The sequence below is a fragment of the Elephantulus edwardii genome, unplaced genomic scaffold (genome assembly GCF_000299155.1).
Source record: "Elephantulus edwardii isolate Elephantulus edwardi_28Jun2011 unplaced genomic scaffold, EleEdw1.0 scaffold00193, whole genome shotgun sequence".
In the NCBI taxonomy this organism is placed as follows: domain Eukaryota; kingdom Metazoa; phylum Chordata; class Mammalia; order Macroscelidea; family Macroscelididae; genus Elephantulus; species Elephantulus edwardii.
The window spans coordinates 4,605,169-4,626,928 of NW_006399943.1; the positions used below are offsets into that span (position 1 = coordinate 4,605,169).

The 21,760-nt window shown below is 57.8% G+C and overlaps 1 protein-coding gene across 1 annotated transcript; it reads left to right on the forward strand.

The window, feature by feature from the left end:
• The first annotated feature begins 1,211 nt into the window (after positions 1-1,211).
• Positions 1,212-21,760, forward strand: COL9A3 (collagen, type IX, alpha 3). The gene is made up of 32 exons (XM_006896875.1): positions 1,212-1,277; positions 1,892-1,960; positions 3,047-3,082; positions 3,613-3,684; positions 4,149-4,202; positions 4,302-4,337; positions 4,672-4,695; positions 4,930-4,983; positions 5,631-5,684; positions 6,062-6,103; positions 7,638-7,694; positions 8,040-8,093; positions 8,444-8,497; positions 8,771-8,824; positions 9,229-9,282; positions 9,546-9,599; positions 10,151-10,204; positions 10,946-10,999; positions 11,086-11,139; positions 11,393-11,437; positions 11,517-11,570; positions 12,103-12,156; positions 12,417-12,470; positions 12,583-12,654; positions 13,968-14,003; positions 14,896-14,940; positions 16,379-16,411; positions 16,546-16,692; positions 16,802-16,856; positions 17,566-17,748; positions 20,389-20,466; positions 21,570-21,760. The coding sequence occupies exons 1-32, from the start codon at positions 1,212-1,214 to the stop codon at positions 21,758-21,760; spliced, it is 2,043 nt and encodes a 680-aa protein (XP_006896937.1).

Sequence of the window (21,760 nt, forward strand, 5' to 3'; positions counted from 1 at the left end):
GTCTTTGGAGATACGCCCCAGAATGACTCGAGCACAATAGTGGACAGGACATTTTAAGGGTTTTCTCTCCTGATACCATTCACACCACCTCTCCTGCCTGAAGGTGTGGTCACCAACCGGTGGTCACCAGTTACCTACCCAATGGGGAAGTGGTAAGTTTCTCCAGTTGGGGAGCAGTTAACACTGAGCAACACAACATTCTAGACTGAGTTCCTTGCCTTCACAGTCTTCATCATCCATCCTCTAACATCAGGAGTTCCCACCTGCAGTAACAGAGTTCACACTGTATCCTGCCAATCTTTTAGCAGCCTCTCTGGAGGCCTGGAGGTGGGGCTGTGATTCTAGACATTGAACAGACCCTGTGGGCCACTTAGGTGTTTTGAGAGCCCCCACCAGGTCATCACTGGGGGCACCTGACCACCGCTGCTGCTCCTCTGCCTTCTCAAGCTGGGTAGAGCTATGCAGCCGTGGTGACCCCTGAGATGTCCAGAGCTCATTGGGAATGTCCTCACAGACCCTGGGTCATGTTGACAACCTTTCCTCTTGCCATGGCCACTGTCTGTGTCTCCCAGGAGAAGGGGTCTGTGATAAGGCTGGACTTTACCAGCAGTGGCCAGTACAGTTAGACTCTTCCCTCAGGGTCCTCGGGGTTTGTGAGGGTGGTGCTTGGGGGTGCCTGGCCCAGCAGACATGGCTTTGACCGCCAGTAGGGCAATACTGGGCTGTCTGGCCTCTTAGAACAGGCTAACCACCCACTCTTGGGGTCTTCCCTTTTCTCAGGGTACCCTCTTTCTGGGAGAGGTATGTGACTTCTAACCCTCATGGCTGGGGCGGGGACCCCTCCACAGTCTGGGGAGCAGCCGTCCATGTGGGGCTCTGCTCTGCCCTGCCCCACACTTGAGGTGCAGTGAGAAAGCAGCCTTTCTTTTTTGCTGAAAGGTGTCTGTGTGCAGATCACCAGTCCCAGGATAATTTTAACTCAGGCTGGCCAAAAAAATGCTGCTGGCCTCTTTTCTTCCCCCTGGCTGGCGTCGGGGAGGGGCAACTGAGTCCCGCCCAGCCCCAGGTGGGCCTGGCTGAATGGGGGGCTTGTACAAGGGCAGTGGGGGGAGTGTGTTCCAGCATCCTGCCCGCCCCTCCTGCCTGCTGGGCTTCTGCCGGCAGTGCAGCGAGTCCACTCAGAGCCAAGAGAGCTGGGACAGGACACAGCCATGGCCGGTATCCCCTTGCTGACCCTGTTCCTGCTTGGGCAGCTCCTGACTGTGACAGAGACGCAGGTGAGGTCGAGCGGAAGGGTTTTCCTGGGGGGCCTAGGGCGAAACACCCAGCCAGGGTCAAGGACTCTCCACTTACTTGTCGGGGCATGGCCCAGGGAATGCCCACCCTGCCTCCTGGGCAAGCAACAGGGCCCACGATGGCCACCTTCACCCACACCCCGCTCGCAGATGGGGCAGGGGAGTTGTGGGTCCCCTGACTGTGCCCCAGGATGAGCCTCAGGCCACCCCATTCTTGCCTCAAGCCTGGCGTCTGGGCACTGCCCAAGCCATCTGGACTCACAATGGCCCCTTTGTTCCCCAAACTCTGGAGCCTGGAAAAGACACAGTGCAAATCCAAGTCTGGCTGTGTGGCCGGGACTCCTCAGGGCCCCAAGACAGCCCCAGGACGGCTGGGATTGAGCAGGGTCCTGGAGACAGACCCAGGGCCCCAAGACAGCCCCAGGACAGCTGGAACTCAACAGGGTCCGGAGACAGCCCCAGGGTGGATGGCTTCAGCCCAGAAGGAGGATGTTCTGCTGGGACAGGCTCGGCCTTGTTCTTGAGGACCTGCTGCTGCTGCTGGGGGGGGCAGGAAGACTGAGCAGACACCCTGACCTCCAGCCTTTCCATTTCAGAAAGTAGGACCCAGAGGTCCTCCAGGCCCCCAGGGCCCTCCAGGAAAGCCTGGCAAGGATGGCATTGATGTGAGTTATACATGTGCACGCACAAGAAGGGGCTCAGCAAACTCTGAGGTCCCAGCTCTGTCCCTAACCTTTCTGAGCCCCCAGGCCAGCCCAATGGGGAGAAAATGAAAGTCCCCCCTCTCTTGGGGTTGGGATGCATCCTCTGCAAAGAGCTGCTGACGAGATTGCACAGGACAGAATCCTCTTTCTCTGGGGGCAGGTGGCTGAGGCGGTCTCTATGGAAAATGTGTGCACTAAGATGGGGGTCTCAGGGATCCCATGAGCTGTGTGTGTGCCCCTTTGGTGGGATATGGGGCTCCTTGGTGCTACTGGGGCCTGCAGCCAGTACTAGAGGGTGTGGGGAATAAGGTGCACCTCCACGGGTGCCCCAGGTGGACCCAGGGGAAGCCATGTGGGGTGCAGCTAGACTCCTGCTACCCAGTGAAAGGGAGCCCCCTTATGACACTGCTTTTTAGGGGAGGGGTTGAGGGCATGTGAGACCCCTCAGAGATGTCCTCCGCCTGGACCCCGCATGCTGCCCCTGTTGGCTACACACATCCTGCTTTCTCTCCTTCCCCCCAACCCCCAATGCAGGGTGGTCACTCAGGGCTGCCAAGTGGGGTCCTGGACCGGAGCCTGCCCATTCCCCCACTCACCTGGGCTCTCTCTGGGCCTCTGCACCCCCACCCACTAGACTGCTAACTTCAGTTGACCCCTGTTCTGGGATCTTGGCTAAAGGCACCCAGGAGGGTGATGGCTGGAGGGAGAGCTGTTAGTGGACTCTGGTAGAGGCCACCGCAGTCTCTTCTCACCCTCCACCTCCCTGAGGCAGCTGGACAGGCAGGGTGGGGCTTGTGGCTCAGGACAGTGCTTTTTGAGGGGATGTGGTCCAGCACCCTCAGAAGTACAGCTAAGGCCCCACAAGGTGAACCCAGCACTTCCTTGCCCCTATCCATGGTGGGAAGGGCACCCCTTCTGTGGGGCTAGGAAAGTGGGGGTGACCTTACCACTGTATCTCCACTGCTAGGCTTTGGAACTGTCTGCTTCCCTGGGGAGGACTTTTCTGGGATCACTGGGTCATATGGGGGGGTGTTCTTTTCCCCACAGGGAGAAGCTGGCCCTCCAGGTCTGCCAGGACCCCCAGTGAGTGTCCCCACTGGGGTGAGGGTCTGGGGGTGGGGTGGACACAAAACAGGTCTTTGAAGCCCCTCCTACCAGCTGGTCAACCAAGAGGAGACCTCAGAGGGTTGGGAGCAGGCTAGGAACCAGGTAGGGGGTGGAGGACACTGTAGGGTCCAGTGTGTCTCAGTTGTCTGGCTCTGTAGCTTTCTTTGGGCCAGTGCCCAGCAGTGCCAGGGATGGGGTCAAACAGCCCTGCTAGTCCACTCAGGGGTGAGAGGCACTGACCCCAAGTGTGACAGGATCCGTGTGCCCATCACCAGGGCCCGTGGGGAAACCAGAATCATCCACCGGCCTTTTTTTTTTTTTTTTTTTTTTTACTGAGGAGGCCAGCTTGGCCAAGTGACCGTCTCCAAGCATGGGCTGTGTGGCGTGCAGCCTTCAGGAGCCAGGCGAGGTTGGGATGGGGATCTCCAGGCAACAGGGAAGGCGAGGGCTGCTCCCTGGGGAAGGCAGGCAAAGGTCCCATCACCTCATTCCTTCCCCTCCTGCAGGGACCCAAGGGCACCCCTGGGAAAGCAGGGAAGCCTGGAGAGGCCGGGCTGCCTGGGCTGCCAGGTGTGGACGTGAGTATGCCCTCCCTGGAGGGCACCTACAGGACGGTCAAGGGGTCAGGGTCTAATTGCCGTCTTCCAGCTGGGCTGTCACTGGTCCTGAAGACCATCCATGGGTGTCTGGCTCTGGTCCCAGACCTAAGGAAAGGACATCTGGCAGGTGTCAGAGCCAGCTCGCCACTGGACTGGGGTGCCTGCCAGCTCCTGCTCCAGGAACAAGCTACCTCTGTCCTCACCCTGCCCGTCTGTCCCCCTGTCTATCCATGGTGGGGCTTGAAGCTCAGAGACATGGGGTTTGTTAGATAGGACTGGGGACAGTCTGAGATGTGCTGCCCTGCTGAAACTGTCCCCCCTAGTTGACCCAAATCTGCACCTCAGCTCTGAGTGTGGCAGGGAGCTGGGAGAAGGACTGGCCAGGATTGCCTATGTCACTTGCTCCCACTGACCTTTGGCCCCTCCTCTGCCTCCTTCTGCAGGGTCTAACTGGTCGAGATGGACCCCCTGGACCCAAGGGTGCCCCTGGAGAGAGGGTAAGTGCCCCTGGTCCAGGAGATGAGCTATGAGGATGAGAAGAGCTTTACTTATAGGTCAGGCAACCCCCACTGATGCCCACCATTATTCTCCTGCAGGGAAGTTTGGGACCCCCAGGGCCACCTGGGCTGGGGGTAAGTATAGACCTATCCTCTTGGTGAAGTTTAGGGACCCCCAGAGCCCCAGAAATCAAGCCTAATCTGGTTTTACAGGCTTGTTCAGGGCTGTGTTCTGCTGAGGGTCTCTGTGTGTGTAAGCTGCTGTTGGAGAAATCTCAGGGCTGTGCTTGGCTGGGGGTTCCTCTGTGTGAGGGTCAAGGGATTGTGCTACTTTAGGAGTCCTTGTGGAGGTGTCTCTGGGCTCTGTTAGATGTTCTGAGGACTGGGCTCTGGAGGTCTCTGGAACAGCTATGCACCCTGAAGGCCTCTGGATATTGCAAGTGAACTGACATCCATGTTGCCTCAACAGGGCAAAGGCCTCCCTGGACCACCTGTGAGTATGAACTACCCCTGAAGCCCCACCCAGAGCCCCACCATCCTCCAAGCTACTCACCCCAAAGTCAAGTGAAAGTGTCCCACAGCATGGGGGGGTGGACTCCCTGGGGACACAATCACATCCCACATCCCAAAGTTCCACCCCTTTAGAGAACAAATACCTTTGTGGGGATGAGATCCAGGGGACTTTGAGCAGTTTCCAGTGCAAACACCCACCCTTTCCCACCTTCAGGGAGAAGCAGGAGTGAGCGGCCTCCCAGGTGGAATTGGCCTTCGGGGTCCCCCGGTGAGTGGCTGTCCCAGGCATCCCTGCAACTGGGTCAGCAAGCCCACGCCCTTGGTGGCCAGTGAGCACTGCAAAACTCCAGGGGTTCCACGTCCAGTGGCTGGCAGTGCCCTCACTGCCTCCTTGCTTTTCCCTTCTCCTCCTTTCCTCCTCCCCTCCCCCTTTACTCCCCTCCCCCTTACTGTGTCTCATTTCTTTCCCTCCTCTGTCCCCCCTCTGGCAGGTGGTACCTGGGATGGCCATTGCTTCAGGGAGAGGGACAGGCTGACTGTAGCACTGGGTCATAGGCTAGGGGATGCAGGGTCAGGTAGGGAGGTGGGAGGGAGTGGGGAGAAGGTGGAGGGAGCAGGGGTGGTGGGAAGGGACTAGAGGAAGGAGGCAATGGGTTGGGGGGAGATAGAAGGGGCAGAAGGGAAATAGGAAGGGATTGGGGAAGGGGAGGGATTAGGGGAGGTAAGAAAGGGCTGGGGGAGGGGAGGAGAGGTGGGAGGGTGTTGGGGAGAGGTGGGAGGGTGTTGGGGAGAGGTGGGAGGAGACTGAGGCAGCTAGCAGAGGGCCAATCTGAGAGAATAGCTTCTCTTGGTAAGTGGCCAGTCTTCTTACGACAGGGGCTAGCCCTGTTCCAGCTAAGCCACACCTCCTTCTAGGGACCCTCTGGACTTCCAGGCCCCCCAGGTCCCCCAGGACCTCCTGGACCCCCTGTAAGTACTACTCAGGAGTCCAGCACTCGCGGGGATATGCTGGAGGATGTGGGCTTGGCATAATGGACTGCCCCCCCCCGTCTTCAGGGCCCCCGTCCACAGGGCCCAGATGGCGTGAGGACTCATTACTCCCAGAGACACGCCAGTAGATGGGGACATCAGAGTTTAGGCTTAGGTGGCCACTTCTACAGGGTAGTTTCTGTTATTGTCACATAGCTCAGCACTGTCCATATGGGGAAAGAGGAGCTGGAAGCTGGAGGCTGAAGGGTCCCCGAGTCCCTGGTGAGAGGGAGGGTGTGGTCTATGAGTGGGTGCGTGGCTCCTGTGAACAGAGGGAAAGTACCAGTGGGCTGTTGTCAGTCAGCTTTCTGTTCCAGGGACACCCAGGGGTCCTCCCTGAAGGCGCCACTGACCTGCAGGTGAGCACCTGGAAGCACTGATGTGGGGCCTGGAGAGCCACATGTTCACATGTATGTCCATGTGTGCACATGAGGGCATGGCACATTCATGTCTCTGTGTGTTCCCGTCTGTGCACATGTCTGTGTGTATATGACTGTAAACGTGTGCAGCATGTCTTGTTTGTGCATGTTTTAATGGGTGCGTATGTATGTGTCCATGTTTACCTGTACCAGGTCATGCATGTGTGTACAGTATTTCCGTGTGTTCATGGGTGTGTGCATGGATCCATGCCTGCTTGTTTACATGTAACTATCTACTTGTGTGCACAGTGTCTGCGTGTGCACTTGTGTGTACATTTGTGCATGTGTGCTTACACATGCATGCATATGTGCATTTGTAGGTGTCTCTATGTGTGTTCTTGTCCATGCATGTTTACAGGTGCACGTGTGTCCACACATGTGCCTGTGAGTACATGTGTTTGCATTTCTTCGTGTTCACATGTGTCTTTGTGTGCATAGTGTGTTTACGTGTGTGTTTTCATATGTGCACATGTGTCTGCCTGTGTCTCTGTGCACATGCATGAGTGGGTCTGGCCTGACCCACGGCCTCCGGGGCTCTGCTGTGGCGTCAAATCTGGAGAGGCAGGGCAGACTCACCCCACCCACAGGAAGCAGTGGTGGGAGCTCCTGGGTGCTGGGGTCAGGGTGGGGTTCAATACAGGAGGCGGCAGAGCTGAAGAGGCAAGTGAGGTGATACCCACTCTGGCTCAGGCCAGGTAGACTGCACCCTCCACACGCCCTCGCAGGCCTGGTCAGGTCCACGCCACCCTAGACAGAATGCCTTCAGTTCTCCTTTCTTCTGCTTTGAGCTACATCTGTGGGCCTCAGCCCTGCCTGACAAATGGGCTGCACTGGGGCACAGAGCGAGCACACCAAAGCCAAAAGCGGTCCCCCAGTAGGAATGTGTGCACCTGTGGAAGGAGAGGAGCACACAGCCTCTCCCCCTGTGGTGCCACCTCATTTCCATGGAGCCGAGTTTGTGTCCTCCAAGGGTAGTCTCCCCACTTCCCTGAACTGCTGTGGAGAACATACCAGCTGTCGCTGCCGGCCACCCTACGTGTCTGAGTGGTCCCAGGGTCCCCTGAGGACTGGAAACCATGGCAGGTGGGGTGGGTGAGGGCATGACCTGAAGGTGCTAGGCTCTGCCCTAGTACAGCTGTGGAATGATCTCGAAATCTCAAAGTCACTGGCACTGGGTACATGTTTTGGAGTGGTGTCACTGAGCTCAGGCCTGGCTCCCAAAATGCTGGAGTCCTCACCCCGGAGCCTGTGGGATGAGGGAGGCTGGGGTTCCTTCTCTAGGACAAGTAGCTGCTGAGTCCTGGGAGGTGTCTCAGGAATCAGAGCCCCTGGAAGAGGGCCTCCTGTGTCCAGCTCCTGGACAGCCCCTCCCACTCGTGCCCACTGCTGAGTGACCCCATCAGGGGGCCCTGGGGCTGACTTCAGCTTCAGGCCTTTCCTCGGGAGGGCTCTGATCATCTATGCTATCCAACAGTGTCCTGCCATCTGCCCGCCTGGGCCCCCAGGCCCCCCGGGAATGCCAGGGTTCAAGGTGAGCCTGAGGATGGTGTGAGGGCTGGGGGAGCATTTTCACGGGTGGAAGGATTCAGTCTTCCACTCTCTGTGAGCCCTGCACTGTCCACTCCATGTCTGGGGGTCTGGGGGCCTGGGCCTTGAGGACAGAGGGTGGTGACTAATTGGAGGTCACACACTGTCCCACCCCACTGCCTTCTCCTTGGCTGACAGCAGCCTCTCAGCCTCATCACATCCCCATCCCCCACCCCCCATGGGTGGAGCCTGCCTTCCTGAGCTCTTGGACTGGGCCCCACGCTCTTGGGAGTGGGCCCCTGAGAGGGTTTGTGTGTGCTGTGTCCCACTGCCTGTTGTGTTGCCTTAGGGACCCACCGGCTACAAAGGAGATCAGGGAGAAGTCGGCAAGGACGGCGAGAAGGTGGGCAGAGACCCTGCTAGTGTGGGCGGCACGTGGTGGGCAGATCCCTGGGTGGGTGGCCTGGTCGTAGTGGGGATGTTGAGGGGCTGGGGTAGGTGGGAAGGGGGTCCTAGGCTGGCTCTGAAACAGAGGGGCGGGCGTGAAGAGGGGCCTGGGTGCAGGCTGGTACAAGAGCACAGGCAGTACCCATAGGGACATATGAGGTGTTCAGTGCACTCATGTGACGAGGCCTGTGGCACTCACTGTGCCCCTCCTTTACACTTGGGAGCTCACCTGGGGGTGAGTGACGAGCTGTGATGGGGGCTGGAAAAGTAACTCACCACTGACACACTTTGTCATCCATGCCGTAGGGTGACCCTGGCCCGCCTGGGCCCGCTGGCCTCCCGGGCACTGTGGGGCTGCAGGTGAGTCCTGCCAGGGCAGGGCAAGGGGGGAAGGTGGCAGTGGAAAACCTTGGGACAGCCACCCAAGGGCGATAGCTTAGGGCCAAGGGGGGCAGTGCCCAGCAGAGGGGCTATGTGGGACTGGGGTCCCACTCCATGGCACCTACCTGCTTGTAAGCTCTGCGGGTCTGGAGCTGTGGCCAAGGGCCTTCGGGCGCACTGGAACCAGCTCTCAGGGTGGAGTGGGGGACAGGCCCATTGTCTGGGACTCTGCATCTCCGGCTATCTCCACAGGGCCCCCGAGGACTTCGAGGCCTCCCAGGGCCACTGGGTCCCCCTGGGGACCGGGTAAGTCCAGTCCCTTAGTGTCTCTGTGTGCCCCCGACCCCAGTGCACAGGTGTCAGAGAGGCTGTCTGACCTCAGGGACACAAACCACATTTCCAGGAGGTCCAGGACCGGGACTCGCTGGGGCACCCCACTCAGAGCCCAAGGCAATAGGGAGGTGCAGCTGGGTGGAACATCCCCATGTCATCAGGGACCCTTCACAGCTTCACAAAGTGGGGCTTTCTGAAAGCTGCTCTGGGGAAGGGGTGCTGGGGAGTGGGACCCCACTGGAGGAGGAAGGGCTGCCAGGGTTATGGTCATTCTCTCTGGGGTCTAGGGGTACACCTGTGAGGGGCTCACCCAGCAAGGGGTGCACACTGCAGGGTGCTCTCTATGGGTCAGGTGTAGACACTCCTTTGTTCCACAGGGTCCCATTGGATTCCGAGGGCCCCCAGGGGTTCCAGGAGCACCTGGGAAAGTGGTACGTGTGTCCCATGCATGGAGGGTGTCCCACGCATATCCCCTGCCTGTCCAGGTGGAGACCATTAGGCTGTGTCTGGCCTGGTGGGATGAGCTGGCCCGAAGTGCAGAACAGGGACGTCCCCCACCTCCACATGTGGTGAAGGTTGTCATCAAGGACAGGAAGTCCCCGCTCTGATCTCTCAGGGACGCTGCCCAGTCAGACCCCCAGCCCTACGACTGCTCTGTGTTGTGAACTTTGTCCCTGCCCCCCTTGTTTCTTAGGGTGACAGAGGCGAGAGGGGTCCTGAGGGATTCCGAGGACCCAAGGGTGACCTTGTAAGTGAACAAGACCTTCCTTTTCTGTCCTTGTGCAGAGGTGGGGCTGAGGGGTCAGGGAGGACATGGGGTGGGGGGGTGGGGTAAGCACTTCACACCAGTCCTGTCCCAGGGAGGGGGGAGGTCAGAAAGGGCACATGGGGTGGTGACCCCAAGGTGGCTTTGGTGGAGGAAGGAGGCCACCTCCAAGAGGTGCCCTCACCCAGATCTCCCTGTGCCCTGAGCTGCTTTCCTGAGATGCCCCTCCAGGCGTCCCCTTGTCCAGGATGACCAGTCAGCAGCCATTTGGGGTTGTGGACAAGCAGAGAGCACATGGCTGAGGCTGCCTGAGGGGCAAGCAAAGTGAATGAGTGAACGCTCGCCAGGTCGAGAGATGGGCTAGTCTTAGCGTAGACAGCTCCTTCTGCCAACACCACCTTCCCCCCCCCCCAGCCGCCTCATCCTGGGTCATCCCATCCCCCACCCCATCCCCCACCCCCAAGCCCCCCAGACATGCAGGTGGGGAAGTGTTTCAGCCGCCTCAACTATTTCAATTTCTCCTTGTCTTTCAGGGCAAACCTGGCCCCAAAGGGATCCCTGGACTTGCTGGGCAGGCTGGGGAACCAGTGAGTGGCTGCTCTTGCTTCTTCCTTTCCTTTTTTTTTTTTTTAAAAAAGCACTGTCTTTTTTTAAAATTTTTTATTATTTTATGTGTGTTTACCACCAAATCAGATCTGATTGGTACAGGAGGAGACTGCCCCCCTTCTCCAGCAGAGCATCTGGTGTCTTCCTTCCTTCTGTGGGCTCTGGGGCAGCTCATCCTTGGTTGTGGTCAGGAGACCCCTCACAGGGTCCAGCCTGCTGACTCTGCCCATGGTGGTCCTTGGATGAGCCCCACCTGGGATCTAGGGTTGGGCTTCTCTCCTTTCCTGCAAGAAATCTGGCAGGAGGGACATCAGATGTGAGCATGGCCCTCCCTCCAGACCCGACCCTGGGGGGCAGACCCCCTGGAACCTCTCTCGTAGGACAGACTGGTGTTGTGTACCTGGGGTGAACCCCTGGGAATAAACCTGACCAATTAGGTGTGTCTAGTTTTGCTTCTGACACAGTGCCCAAGAGTGCAGGAACATGCAGGCCTGCATCCTGATGCCAACTCCCAGCCTCAGTTTCCCCCATGGACCCAGCCACCACTCCTCATATGCTGTCTGCCTCTACCTGTGCCTTGTGGCCTCCAAGGGTCACCCTGGGCCCAGGTGACTGTTGTCACCAGGAGCAGCAGCCTTGGGGTGGGCACAGGGAGGCAGGTGTCTTGGCTCAGGAAAGGATGGGGCACTCTGGCTCAAAGATTCCGCTGTCCTTATCCCCAGGGCATGCCAGGCAAAGATGGTCGGGATGGAGTTCCAGGTCTGGATGGAGAGAAGGTTGGTGTGGGGCCAAGGTTGTGGGTGAAGACTGAGCACAGAGCCTGGCACCCATGTCCTCAGCTCCCCACTGCTGGTCCTCACAGGGCGAGGCTGGTCGGAATGGTGGTCCTGGAGGGAAGGGGCCCAACGGTCTACCAGTAAGTGTGAGGGAAGAGCGGCAGAGGAGGGGGTGTGGGCCTGGGTCTGTGCCAGACTGGGATGAACTGTGGTTGGCGAGGGCCAGCCTGTGAACTGCCCTGCTGGCCTGTCCTGGGGCCTCGGCAGGGCATACTGGACGAACTCTGCCCCAGAAGCCAGGGCTGCCAGGGGAAGTGGGAGGCCCACTGGGTCTGTAAACCATGCACACCCTGTTACTGGGGCTCCAGGCTCTGACTCTTCCCTGTCCTGCAGGGTCTCCCTGGACGAGCAGGGTCCAAAGGCGAGAAGGGAGAACTGGTATGTAGGTTTCTTGGGAGAGGGATCAGCACTCGGCCCTGGGATGCAGACGGCACTCAGTGTACCCCACTATCCACAGGGAAGAGCCGGAGAGTTGGGTGAAGCTGGCCCCTCAGGAGAGCCAGGTGTCCCTGTACGTATCCTGCTCCCATCCTTCTCATAACCTTCCCCCCACTCATACCCTCACCCACTGCCCAAGTTCCTGAATAGACCTATGGACCGGGCCCATCACTCCTGATACCTGCCTTCACCCTGTGAATACGCTGCCCCTCCAGCCTCAGACCCATCTCCAGTCCTCATGGCCTTTGTAGTGACCCTGCCAGGCAACCACGCTCCAGCCCAGGCCTCCTGTACATCCCTGCCCTGCCCTCCCCTCATGCGGAACATACCTCCTCCCATTGTGGAATCACCTCTCGTCAGGGTGGGGCCCACTTCATGTGAGTCTCACCTCCATCCATGTGTGGACTCCGTCTAGTGTAGACCCTGCCCTCACCACATGTAGCCCCGTCTCTACTCTTTGTGAACTCCAGCCAGTATAGACCCTGCCCCCACCCTGGGTAGACTTGCTCCAACCCATGTGGACCCACCTCCATGCCCCCCTACCCTCCGTAGAGCCGCCCTCTCCCGTGTGGTTCCTGCCCTCACAGCACCCCACTTGCTTGCAGGGAGACGTGGGGATGCCAGGAGAGCGTGGTGAGGCTGGCCACAGAGGCTCAGCGGTGAGTGAGGGGTACAGTCCTGCGTTCTCCAGACCTTCGACCCTGGGGGAGCTGCTGAAGTCCCTCAGACCAGTGGCTAAGTCAGATGTCCCTTCCTGACCCCACCCCTTCTCCCTTCCTCTGGACATACTGACTTCTGCCCCTTGACTTTCCTGAGATTGGCACTGCAGAAGGCCCTGCCTGTCCAGGGTTTGCCAGTGGAGGGCACTCTCCAGGAGTACCGCAGGGACACTTACTCGTTCCCTCTTTTCACCCTTTAGGGGGCTCTTGGCCCACAAGGCCCTCCTGGTGCCCCTGGCATTCGAGGTTTCCAGGTGCGTACAGCTCAGGCTGGGTTTGGGAAGTGACCACAGGTCTTGGGATGATGAGGCCTGGGGGACAGAGTTTCTGCTGGGGGCTTGTTGATGGGCTGGACTGTGTCCACAGGGCCGGAAGGGCAGCTTCGGGGAACCTGGTCTGCCGGGCCCCCAGGGCCTCCGAGGTGGCGTGGGTGACCAGGTAAGTGACTATTCTGGAAAGGGAGGTCCTGCTAACACCCACACAGCGGCTCTCCAGACATGGGGGATACCTCCCTCTAGACACAGTCTCCACACTCATACCTTCTGACCCGAGGATGGTCACCCCACACCACATCTGATGCGGGAGACAGTCACTACACAGCACACACTTGGGACTCAGCATGGGAGTCGGCTGGTATCTTGGCTGATTCTGGAGGTGATTTCCAGGGAGCACCTGCTCTGGGGTGGGGGTGGAAAGTCACACGGCCAGTAGTGCTCATGACCACCATTCTCCGAGCTAAGCTGGCCTGATCACATCTCTGTGGTTCCTCATGGTAACCCCCAACACACACACACAGAGCAGTCCCAGGCTGCCTCTGCTGAGGGAAGACAATGGAGTCCCTGTTCAAGGTCAGGGACAGTTACTCTTAGCATGGTCATTGCTGAGTTTCTGGCTGGGATGGGGAGGAGGCAGTGTCTTCACAAGGGACGGCCAGCTCCTGTGGGCTGGTAACCCTGCTCAGGTACACAGGAGAGGTGCTGAGCCTGGGCTACTTGGGACATGGGGCGACCCCCCAGGACCTTTCAGCCCAGTACTGCACTGTCATTCGGGGAGGAGGAGGTGGGGAGACCCCCTTGGTGAGAACAAGGCTTTTATTGACTGTTCCAGCCTTCCAGGAAGCCACAAGGACTCAGGGACTCTTTTCGGCTCCCCTTCATTCCAGGGAGTGTGGCTGGAAAGACAGAGGGGCCCTTCTTAGCCTCAGGGTGGAAGTCCAGGGATGGGGGCATGCCAACTAGCCAGGCCTCCGAGATGGAGGAGGGACAGGGCTGACAGTCTGGGCACGAGGGATGCCCTGTCCGCAGCTGGGGGCTGGCTGCTGGGTTCCCTGGGTGGTACCTGGGGAAGGCAAGGCACTTTCTGCTCTGGCGACTGTCCCATTGCTGTGGTCTGAGCAAGTGACCTTCTCCACCACCCAGTCTGCTGTGTGAGCCTAGCCTCTCCCTCTGAGGTTGCCACAAACTGGTAGAGGATTGAGGAAGTAGCCACTGATGGTGGGTGGTGTCCACACACAGGGGCCCACTCCCCACTAGAGTCCTGTGATGCTGCGGGCCAGAAGCAGGAAGCCAGACTGTAGGAAGTGAGCACAGGGTGCAGAGGGGAGTCACAGGGAGTTCTGGGTGCAGAGCAGAATTTGGGATGGAGTTTGGGATGTACCATTCATGTTCACACTGCCCTCTGTGCTGTGTGGATGCTGAGAGGCCACCTTGGGGACACTGTAACCCTTATCATAGTGACTTCTCTGCCTGCAGGGCGCTGTAGGAGCTGCGGGTCGGAAGGGAGACCAGGTGAGGGGCAGACACGTCTGGTTCAGGGTGGGAACAGCCCGTGCTGTCCTGGCACAGAACTCTGCCTGTTTGCAGACTCCCGTTCTCCTAGTGTTTCCTGTCTTCTCCAGCTCCATCCCTGTCACCCTGCCCTGACACTCAGTCCCCCAGTGACAAAAGCTCCATCCACCCAGATCCCCAAGCTGGTCTTAGAGACCACTGTAGCTAGCCATCTAGCTTCCAGGCTACTGACTGATGGTCTGTAGCAGTGTGTGTGTGTGTGTGTGTGGGGGCTGATAGGAGTCCCAGGGAGGAGTCCTTCTGCCCTCCTGACAAACTCTGTGTGGAGGGCAGGTCTGGGCTCAGGTCATGGCTCTATCCACGGGCCCAGATGAGAGATACAGTCACTTCTCTGTAGCCTGCTCTTAACTGCTCTCACTTCTGTTTCCTCCAAGCTCCAGGTGCCCAGGGAGGTGGCAGATATGAGGGCTTGTTGGGTGGGGATTGAGGGTTAAGGTTGCTGTTGTTGGGGTCATCAGGCCACTTTTAACACATGAGCCCATGTGACAAAGAACTGCTCTCTTTAACACACGATAAGCCCATGTGACCGAGAAGTGCCCTGTTGGCTTCTGGGTTCCAGGTCCAGATAAGCAGCACTCTGTCCTTGAGAGCTATTGGTGAGTTCAAACCATCAGCCTCTTAGTTATAAGCCAGCACTTAACCACTGCATCACTAAGGCTCGAAAGCTGATGAAGAGGCAGGATACTGGACCTCTGGATACCTCTGAGGTTGAGTTTGGGCTGGCCCCTAGGTGACTCTGACATACCTGAGGCCTTAGTTCAATAACTTAGGACGGGAAGGCATCCCCTGGCTTGGGGTTACCTTTCCCCCTAACCTGAGGTGTCCTTCCCAGGGCATTGCTGGTGCTGATGGTCTGCCTGGTGATAAAGGGGAACTGGTAAGTGTGACACATTGACCTTTAGCTTTGGGGAACAACAGTTTTTAAGGACATGCATCGTGGGGCCACCAACACACTCAGATGAGAATAAGAGTGACTGGTCAGTGTAGAGGCCATGGACATTGTATGTCCCTCCAGGCAAATGAAGAGTGCCTGACAAGACAACTGACTGCCCATCCCCAAGCAATGGGGCAGGATCACACCTGCTCCAGGATCACATGCACAGTCCCCATCACACTCACAGCCCCCCTGCATCACACGCACAGCCCCCTCGTGTCACACGCACAGCCCCCCATCACACACACATAGCCCGTCACATGCACAGCCCCATCACTCACAGCCCCGTCGCACACATAACCCCCATAACATGCACAGCTTCCCATCACACGCACAGCACCTTCACACACACAGCCCCCCTTCACACACAGCCCGTCACATGCACAGCCCTCCCCATCACAGTCAGCATTATTCTTGCATTTAGTCCTGCCAGGCGTACATCGTTAATGTGATGAAGAAAGTTGTGGAGTTTGGTAAATCTAAGTTGTTGGAAGAGGGGCAGTCAAGTGAGGAGCAGGAGTTGGTTTGAGAACATCACTTGTGAAAGTCACTCCATCAAGGTCTTTCAACAGGAATTAGCCATGGTTTTCACACACACACACACACACACACACACACACACACACACACACACACGCACGCAGAGCTGTAGAACTGGAAATCATAAATCTTTTGTTGTGCCACCATCGCCACATTCCTGTCCCCCTTTTCCTCTAGGGTAAGTGTAGAGCTGCAGTCACTGGTGGGGGGCAGACTGAAGAGGTCAGGACATTCAGTCCTATAATTAAGCAGTCCCTATGTCTGGAACAGCTCACCCCCAGGTGAGCTGTTTATCTGCAGACAAGAGCTCAGTTGTGTATGGGGAGTGGAGCCTGGGGTTGCCTGCCCTTAGACCACCTTGACAAATAGCCCTGTTGATCTGATGAGGTGGCAGAGGGACAGTGCCGACCCTGAGCTGGGGGGCCTGACAGTCATTTGCTTCAGTGGTCAGAGAGCGGGAGGGGAGTGCCAGAGGACGCTGCTGAGCAGAGCTGTGTCCTGGCCCAGCCAACAGGCGATGGAGGCCTGGCCTGGGCTTTCCTGGACACACAGCTAGGAGGTGGATGAACTTCATTCCAGCCTTATTTATGACTTGGGCCTTTGGGCAGCGTTTCACAGCACACTGGTTTCCCTTGTCACGTTGTTCAGTAACCTGGGTGCTTTTTACAGTGTTCTCGCCCTCCTGTCCTGCTTGCTCAGTGCCCGTTACTCTGAGTTCTCTTCGGTGCAGCTCTTATTGAAATCCTTTTCCAAATCCCCCTAGGAAAGTAGGAGAGTGCTAGCCCATACCCCGGTGTCAGGAACACACAGGTCACTAACAGGAAGCCCTCTCCTTTTGCAGGGTCCCAGTGGGCCGGTCGGACCCAAAGGAGCGGTGAGTCAATGGGTGCCTGGCCCAGCACCCTGGTGACCAGGATGTCTGGCAGTGGCAGTGCCCAGTTTGGGTGGAGAAGTCACAGGACCTGACCAGCATGGCTGTGACCACCTTTCTCTGCTATTTTTGTTCAGTCTGGCGACAGAGGCGAACCTGGCCCCAAAGGCATCCAGGGTCCCAATGGCACCAGCGGTGTTCAAGGGGTGCCAGGCTTCCCTGGCCCTGTGGGCTTTCAGGGGATCCAGGGTGTCCCTGGGATTACAGGGAAGCCAGGAGTCCCGGTAGGTGCTTCCTCGGCCCTTGTCTGGACTAGGATGTCCTTTCTAAACCAGTGAGTAGTTTCAGGGGGAGAAGAGGGACCGTTCCTCACTGGTCTGTGGGGACTTTCAGGGAAAGGAGGCCAGTGAGCAGCACATCAGGGAACTGTGCGGGGGCGTGATCAGTGGTGAGTGGGGGCATGGCTGGTGGCATGAGGGGTCTGCATGGCATGGGCGTGGTTAGCATTGCATGGGGTGTGGTCATCTATGTGGGGGCGTGGTGAGTGGGCAGTGTGGTGGGCGGTCAATGGGGATGGCTGCTGCACCTAGGCAGGCTGCCCCCTCACAGGCCCTGCTTTCTGGACACAGATGTTCTCTGGAGGAGGTCAGAGAACCAGCCAGGGTTTGGGGGAAGTTAGTGTCTCTGCAGTACTCTCGGCCTTTCACACCATCACTGTATGCTCACCTTGGTCCTGCCAACTAGCCCTGGCATATGGCCTCTCTGTCCAGTCCACTCTAGTGGCACTGGTTCCCCTGTCCTCTCTGTGCTGTGGCCTTGCCCTGTCCCCAGTGGTCCTCCCTCACCCCATCCATTGTCGTCTGTACAAAATGAAGACCTGCTGACTAGCTCTAACCCAGGACTCCCTACCCGGGGTTCCAGGACAGAGAGGAGCTCCTGGGATGTCCAGCTATGAGCAGCTGGGCTGGTCCACCATCAACTGCCGAGGACCCACAAGGCGGGCAGTGTCTCTGCTTCCCAGCCCTCCTCGTGAACCCTCCCCTCCTCCTCCTCCTCGAGAACCCTCCTCCTCCTCCTCGTGAACCCTCCCCTCCTCCTCCTTCTCGAGAACCCTCCTCCTCCTCAAGAACCTTCTTGTAAATCTTCTGTTTCCAAAGAGCAAATCGCACAGCTGGCAGCTCACCTGAGGAAGCCGCTGGCACCAGGGTCCATTGGGCGGCCTGGGCCTGCTGGACCCCCTGGGCCCCCAGGACCCCCAGGTTCCATTGGCCACCCTGGTGCCCGAGGGCCCCCTGGATATCGTGGTCCCACTGGAGAGCTGGGAGACCCCGGCCCCCGAGGTGAGTGACTGGGCCCAGCCCTGCTCTACTGTGGACATCTCCACAGAGACCCCAGATGTTTCTCTGTCAGGAGAGAGCAGAAGCCCCTCCCACCACAGATGCTCTGAGGAGAGAACCCAGGGAAGGGGTGCTGGGGCATCTAATGCCTCCACGCCCTCCTCTCCTACTGTCTACAGCTCGGCCAGTGCCTGTCAGTGGTTGCATAGGAAATGCTACAAAATCGGGGCTACAAAAAACCGTTACAAAAGCTGTGTAGGTGTGGCAGGTGCCTCCCGAAAGTCATCTTAGCTCTCGAGAGGGACCTGGGAGCTTCTAGACTGATGAGACCAATTACCTGTTACTGTTACCAACAGCTGCTCACTGCTGACTGGGCAGGACCAGTCCACTGCTGTCCAGTCGGGTGTCCAGTCGGGTTCTGCGTGGCTCCCCTCTGGCAAGTTTTCTTCCACAGAGCGCCTCATGGACTCTGACCCCTGACTTTAGTTAGCAGCCTGGCACCGTTATGTGGTACGCCACCAGAGATCCTAGGGCCGGCAGGAGGGCATTTCAGTCATGTCTAGTTCTCAGCCACAGAACAACGTCCACTTACAATGTGAGACAACTAGGGAGGAGTCCCATTATGCGCAGTCAGGAACCGGCAGTGGGTAGGAACATCTGATGCAAAAATCAAAGATATAAAAAAATCAAAACCATGTAGTTGAAGAGTTGTGAAGAAACAGGAGCTCTGATGAGTCGAGACAGACCTGAAGGAGCACTGGTGTCTGCAGGGTGGCCGCCCGCTCGGTCCCTGGACTTCAGCTATGAGCAGAGGAGGCACATCTGGCAGCACAGATGATCACTCAGCTGTGTGAATCCCAGAGAGCAGCCTGGTCTTTCCAGCGTCTCACACGCATAGTTAAGCTGCACAGTGAAGAAAGGAGACTGGAGAACTGTGTTGTTTGTGAAAGGACTGCCAGAAGACCGATCAAAGTGTCCTGGAAGTCCAGCCAGAATCCTCCTTTGAAGTGAGCTCGGTGGGCATGTTCAAGGAGGGACCAGTCCCTGCAGAAGGACATCATGACTGATAGAGGGTCAGAGAGAAAAAGGAAGCCCCTCAACGAGGGGAAGGACGCAGTGGCCACAGGAGTGAGGGAGTTTACAGTGAGCAAGCGGCTGGGGAGGAGGAGGACGGGCACGTGGGGTGAGTCAGGATGAGTGCACAACATCTGCAACAGCAGCAGCTCCCCTCCCTGGAAATCCACGGGAGCCGCACGGGGCAGGAGCACCCCGTCAGGAGCACCCCATCAGCTCGAATGTGAACCTCTGCGCTGTGCCGTCAGCTTCATGTGGTCATCAGATGCCCCTGCAGCTCTACAGCATAGCCGCTCCCTCGGGGCCTGGGAGTGGCCGGCCCTGTGTGCTGCTGCTCCTGTATCCTGGGCAGTTGGAGGAGATGCCGGAGAAGGCTCAGGACATCTGCTAACAAATGCTGACCAGGGGAAACCCACAGCTGCCGCATCAGCTCGGCTTCAGTCCGACTCTCTGTCAGCTTCTGAGGCTGTAAATGTTTACAGGATGGCACTGTACATCTGACTCCCACAGAACAGTTGGTGGACTCGGACTATTACCTTAAATGCTGTGCCCACAGCATTCCTTGACCTTAACAACAGTGCCTCCTGGCCTATGGCCAATAAACTGGTCAGCCAGTCCACTTGCCAGGAATAGACTGGCACAGCATGTTTGGGTAACATCAGAGCTTCTAAACCATCTTGGGGGCCAGCAGACCTGCCATCCTGACAGGAGACAATACATCTGGTGGGAGGAGGCCCATGGAGAGAGAAGCACAGCTGCAGGGGCATCTGAGACACGCTGACCTAACTCCTGGGCGGGCCTTGTTTAATAAGGAAAAGGACTGTGAACAAAAGTAAAGCCCCATCAAACGTGGACACCTGTTGTTGGCACAGGACAAGGAAAAAGGAGATGAGGACACCAAGGACTGAGAAGAACAATGTAAAGGCAGGGGGTGACCAGCTGAAGACTGAAGCCCAGAACCCAGCTTTCCTGTGTCTTTATTGAGAATCGCCAGGGAGCAAATCACAAAGAGAATTCACTGCAAATGAAGCCAGGCTCTTTCTATTGAAAACCTTCTGCTTGACTCAGGAGGGAGGGGTCAGCAAATACAATCCAAGAGTTGTGGCCTTACGGTCTGCCTTGGCATGCGACCCCTGTGACCAGTCTCAGGAGAAATTCCAGCTTGTATTTATGCCTCCCTCAAATCCTGGTAAAGCATTTGGTTTATCATTTAGGTTAATATTTGGTTTGATATTTGGTTTCCCACAGACACCCCACACCTGGGACCAGGCTGTGGTCAAGATGAGTGCAGCTTGTCTGCACCCCTGGGGCCCACACTGGTGGTACACACTGCCCTTGCCTGGCCGAGGGTCCCGCACAGGGGAAGGTGGCAGTGAGCTTTATCATAGAAGCTTAGTGGTAAAGTGCTGTGCTGCCTCCTCTCTTGTGGTTTATGCTCTAGGAACCCACTGGAGACGTGAGTTGGTTCAGACTTGACAGCACCGAACAACAGCAGCAACAACAATCTCTCTTAAAGTGAGTAACCTGTGTTCCAAAAGGACAAGTAAAATATTCATTGTCTCCTCACAGGAAACCAAGGTGACAGAGGGGACAAGGGTGCTATCGGCATTGGCCTGGATGGGCCTGAGGGAGACCAGGGGCTCCAAGGTAGGAGGCTGTGGTGGTCAGCGGGCCTTGTTTGCTAGAATGCTCTTGGCTGCCCCCTCTTGCTGGAAGAAACCCCTGCTTTCCACAAAGCCTTCCTAAAGGTGTGGCCAGGACTGCTTAAGAAACAGCTCTCCATGTGGACAGTTCCTCTAACAGGCCCGCGTATCACTCTCAGGGAAATGGATTAAAATTCTGCACGAGGCTGTTGGCCACGAGCTGTCACACAGCTGGTCCTTCCCCTGGGCTGGCTCATATGTCCCTGGACCTACACGCAGACATGCAGACCCTCAGGGTTTGTCACAGGATGGAGGCATCCCTGTCCCTGGCAAAGGCCCTCGACTGTCTGTGTCTGGTTCCCTCTGCCTTAATGGCTCTGTCCTGGATCATTTTTAGCTGAATATACATCCTCCAGGTCTGGGTTCCCTGTCAGTGGCTTGCTCCCAGCTCGGGGTACATGGGCCACTGCCTCCACATTCCCTTTCCTCGATGCCTCCTGGGTGTTCTCCTGATCCGCACTACCCAGGGCTGACTTCACCCTTATATCCCAAGGCTCAAGCACCTAGCCATCATGTCCTCAGCTGATCATGACCCCGGCTGGTCATGTCCACTGGTCAATTCATGTTTCTGGCCAATAGCATCCCCCAGCAATCACGTTCCCCCACCAGCAGTGCAGGGTGTGGCCGGAGAGTCACTTACATGCTGACAGTCCTGTGGATGCCAGACCCCAATGGCGTCCAGCAAAGGCCCTGACACCTCCTGCCCACAGAGGACACTGACAGCTCCTTTCCCGCATGCACAGCTGACCCCCAGTGGACAGAGCACTTCCCTGTATGCGCGGCACCCTGCTCCGCCCCTGCCCACTGCTGGCTTCCTCTCCTGCCCACTTGAAATCCACTCTTCACCCAGCAGCCAGTAAGAACTCATTCTGGCTGCCCACCCTGTGGCCCATCCAAGCTCCCATCACACCGTGCACCTCTCGCGCAGGGCATTGCCTGGCATCCTCACCTCCCAGGGATTAGGAAGCAGGCTGGAATGAAGTGGGGGTGTGGGTGAGCAGCCAGAGGGAAGCATCTGTGCTCCCCTCCATCTATGTCTGTCTCCAGGTCCCCAAGGGGTCCCCGGAACAAGCAAAGACGGGCAGGACGGTGCCCATGGAGAGCCCGGGGCCCCCGGCGACCCTGGCATTCCTGGTGCGGTGGGAGCACAGGGGACCCCTGGGATCTGTGACACTTCAGCCTGTCAGGGAGCTGTGCTAGGAGGAGGTGGGGAGAAGTCGGGCGCAAGAAGCTCATAA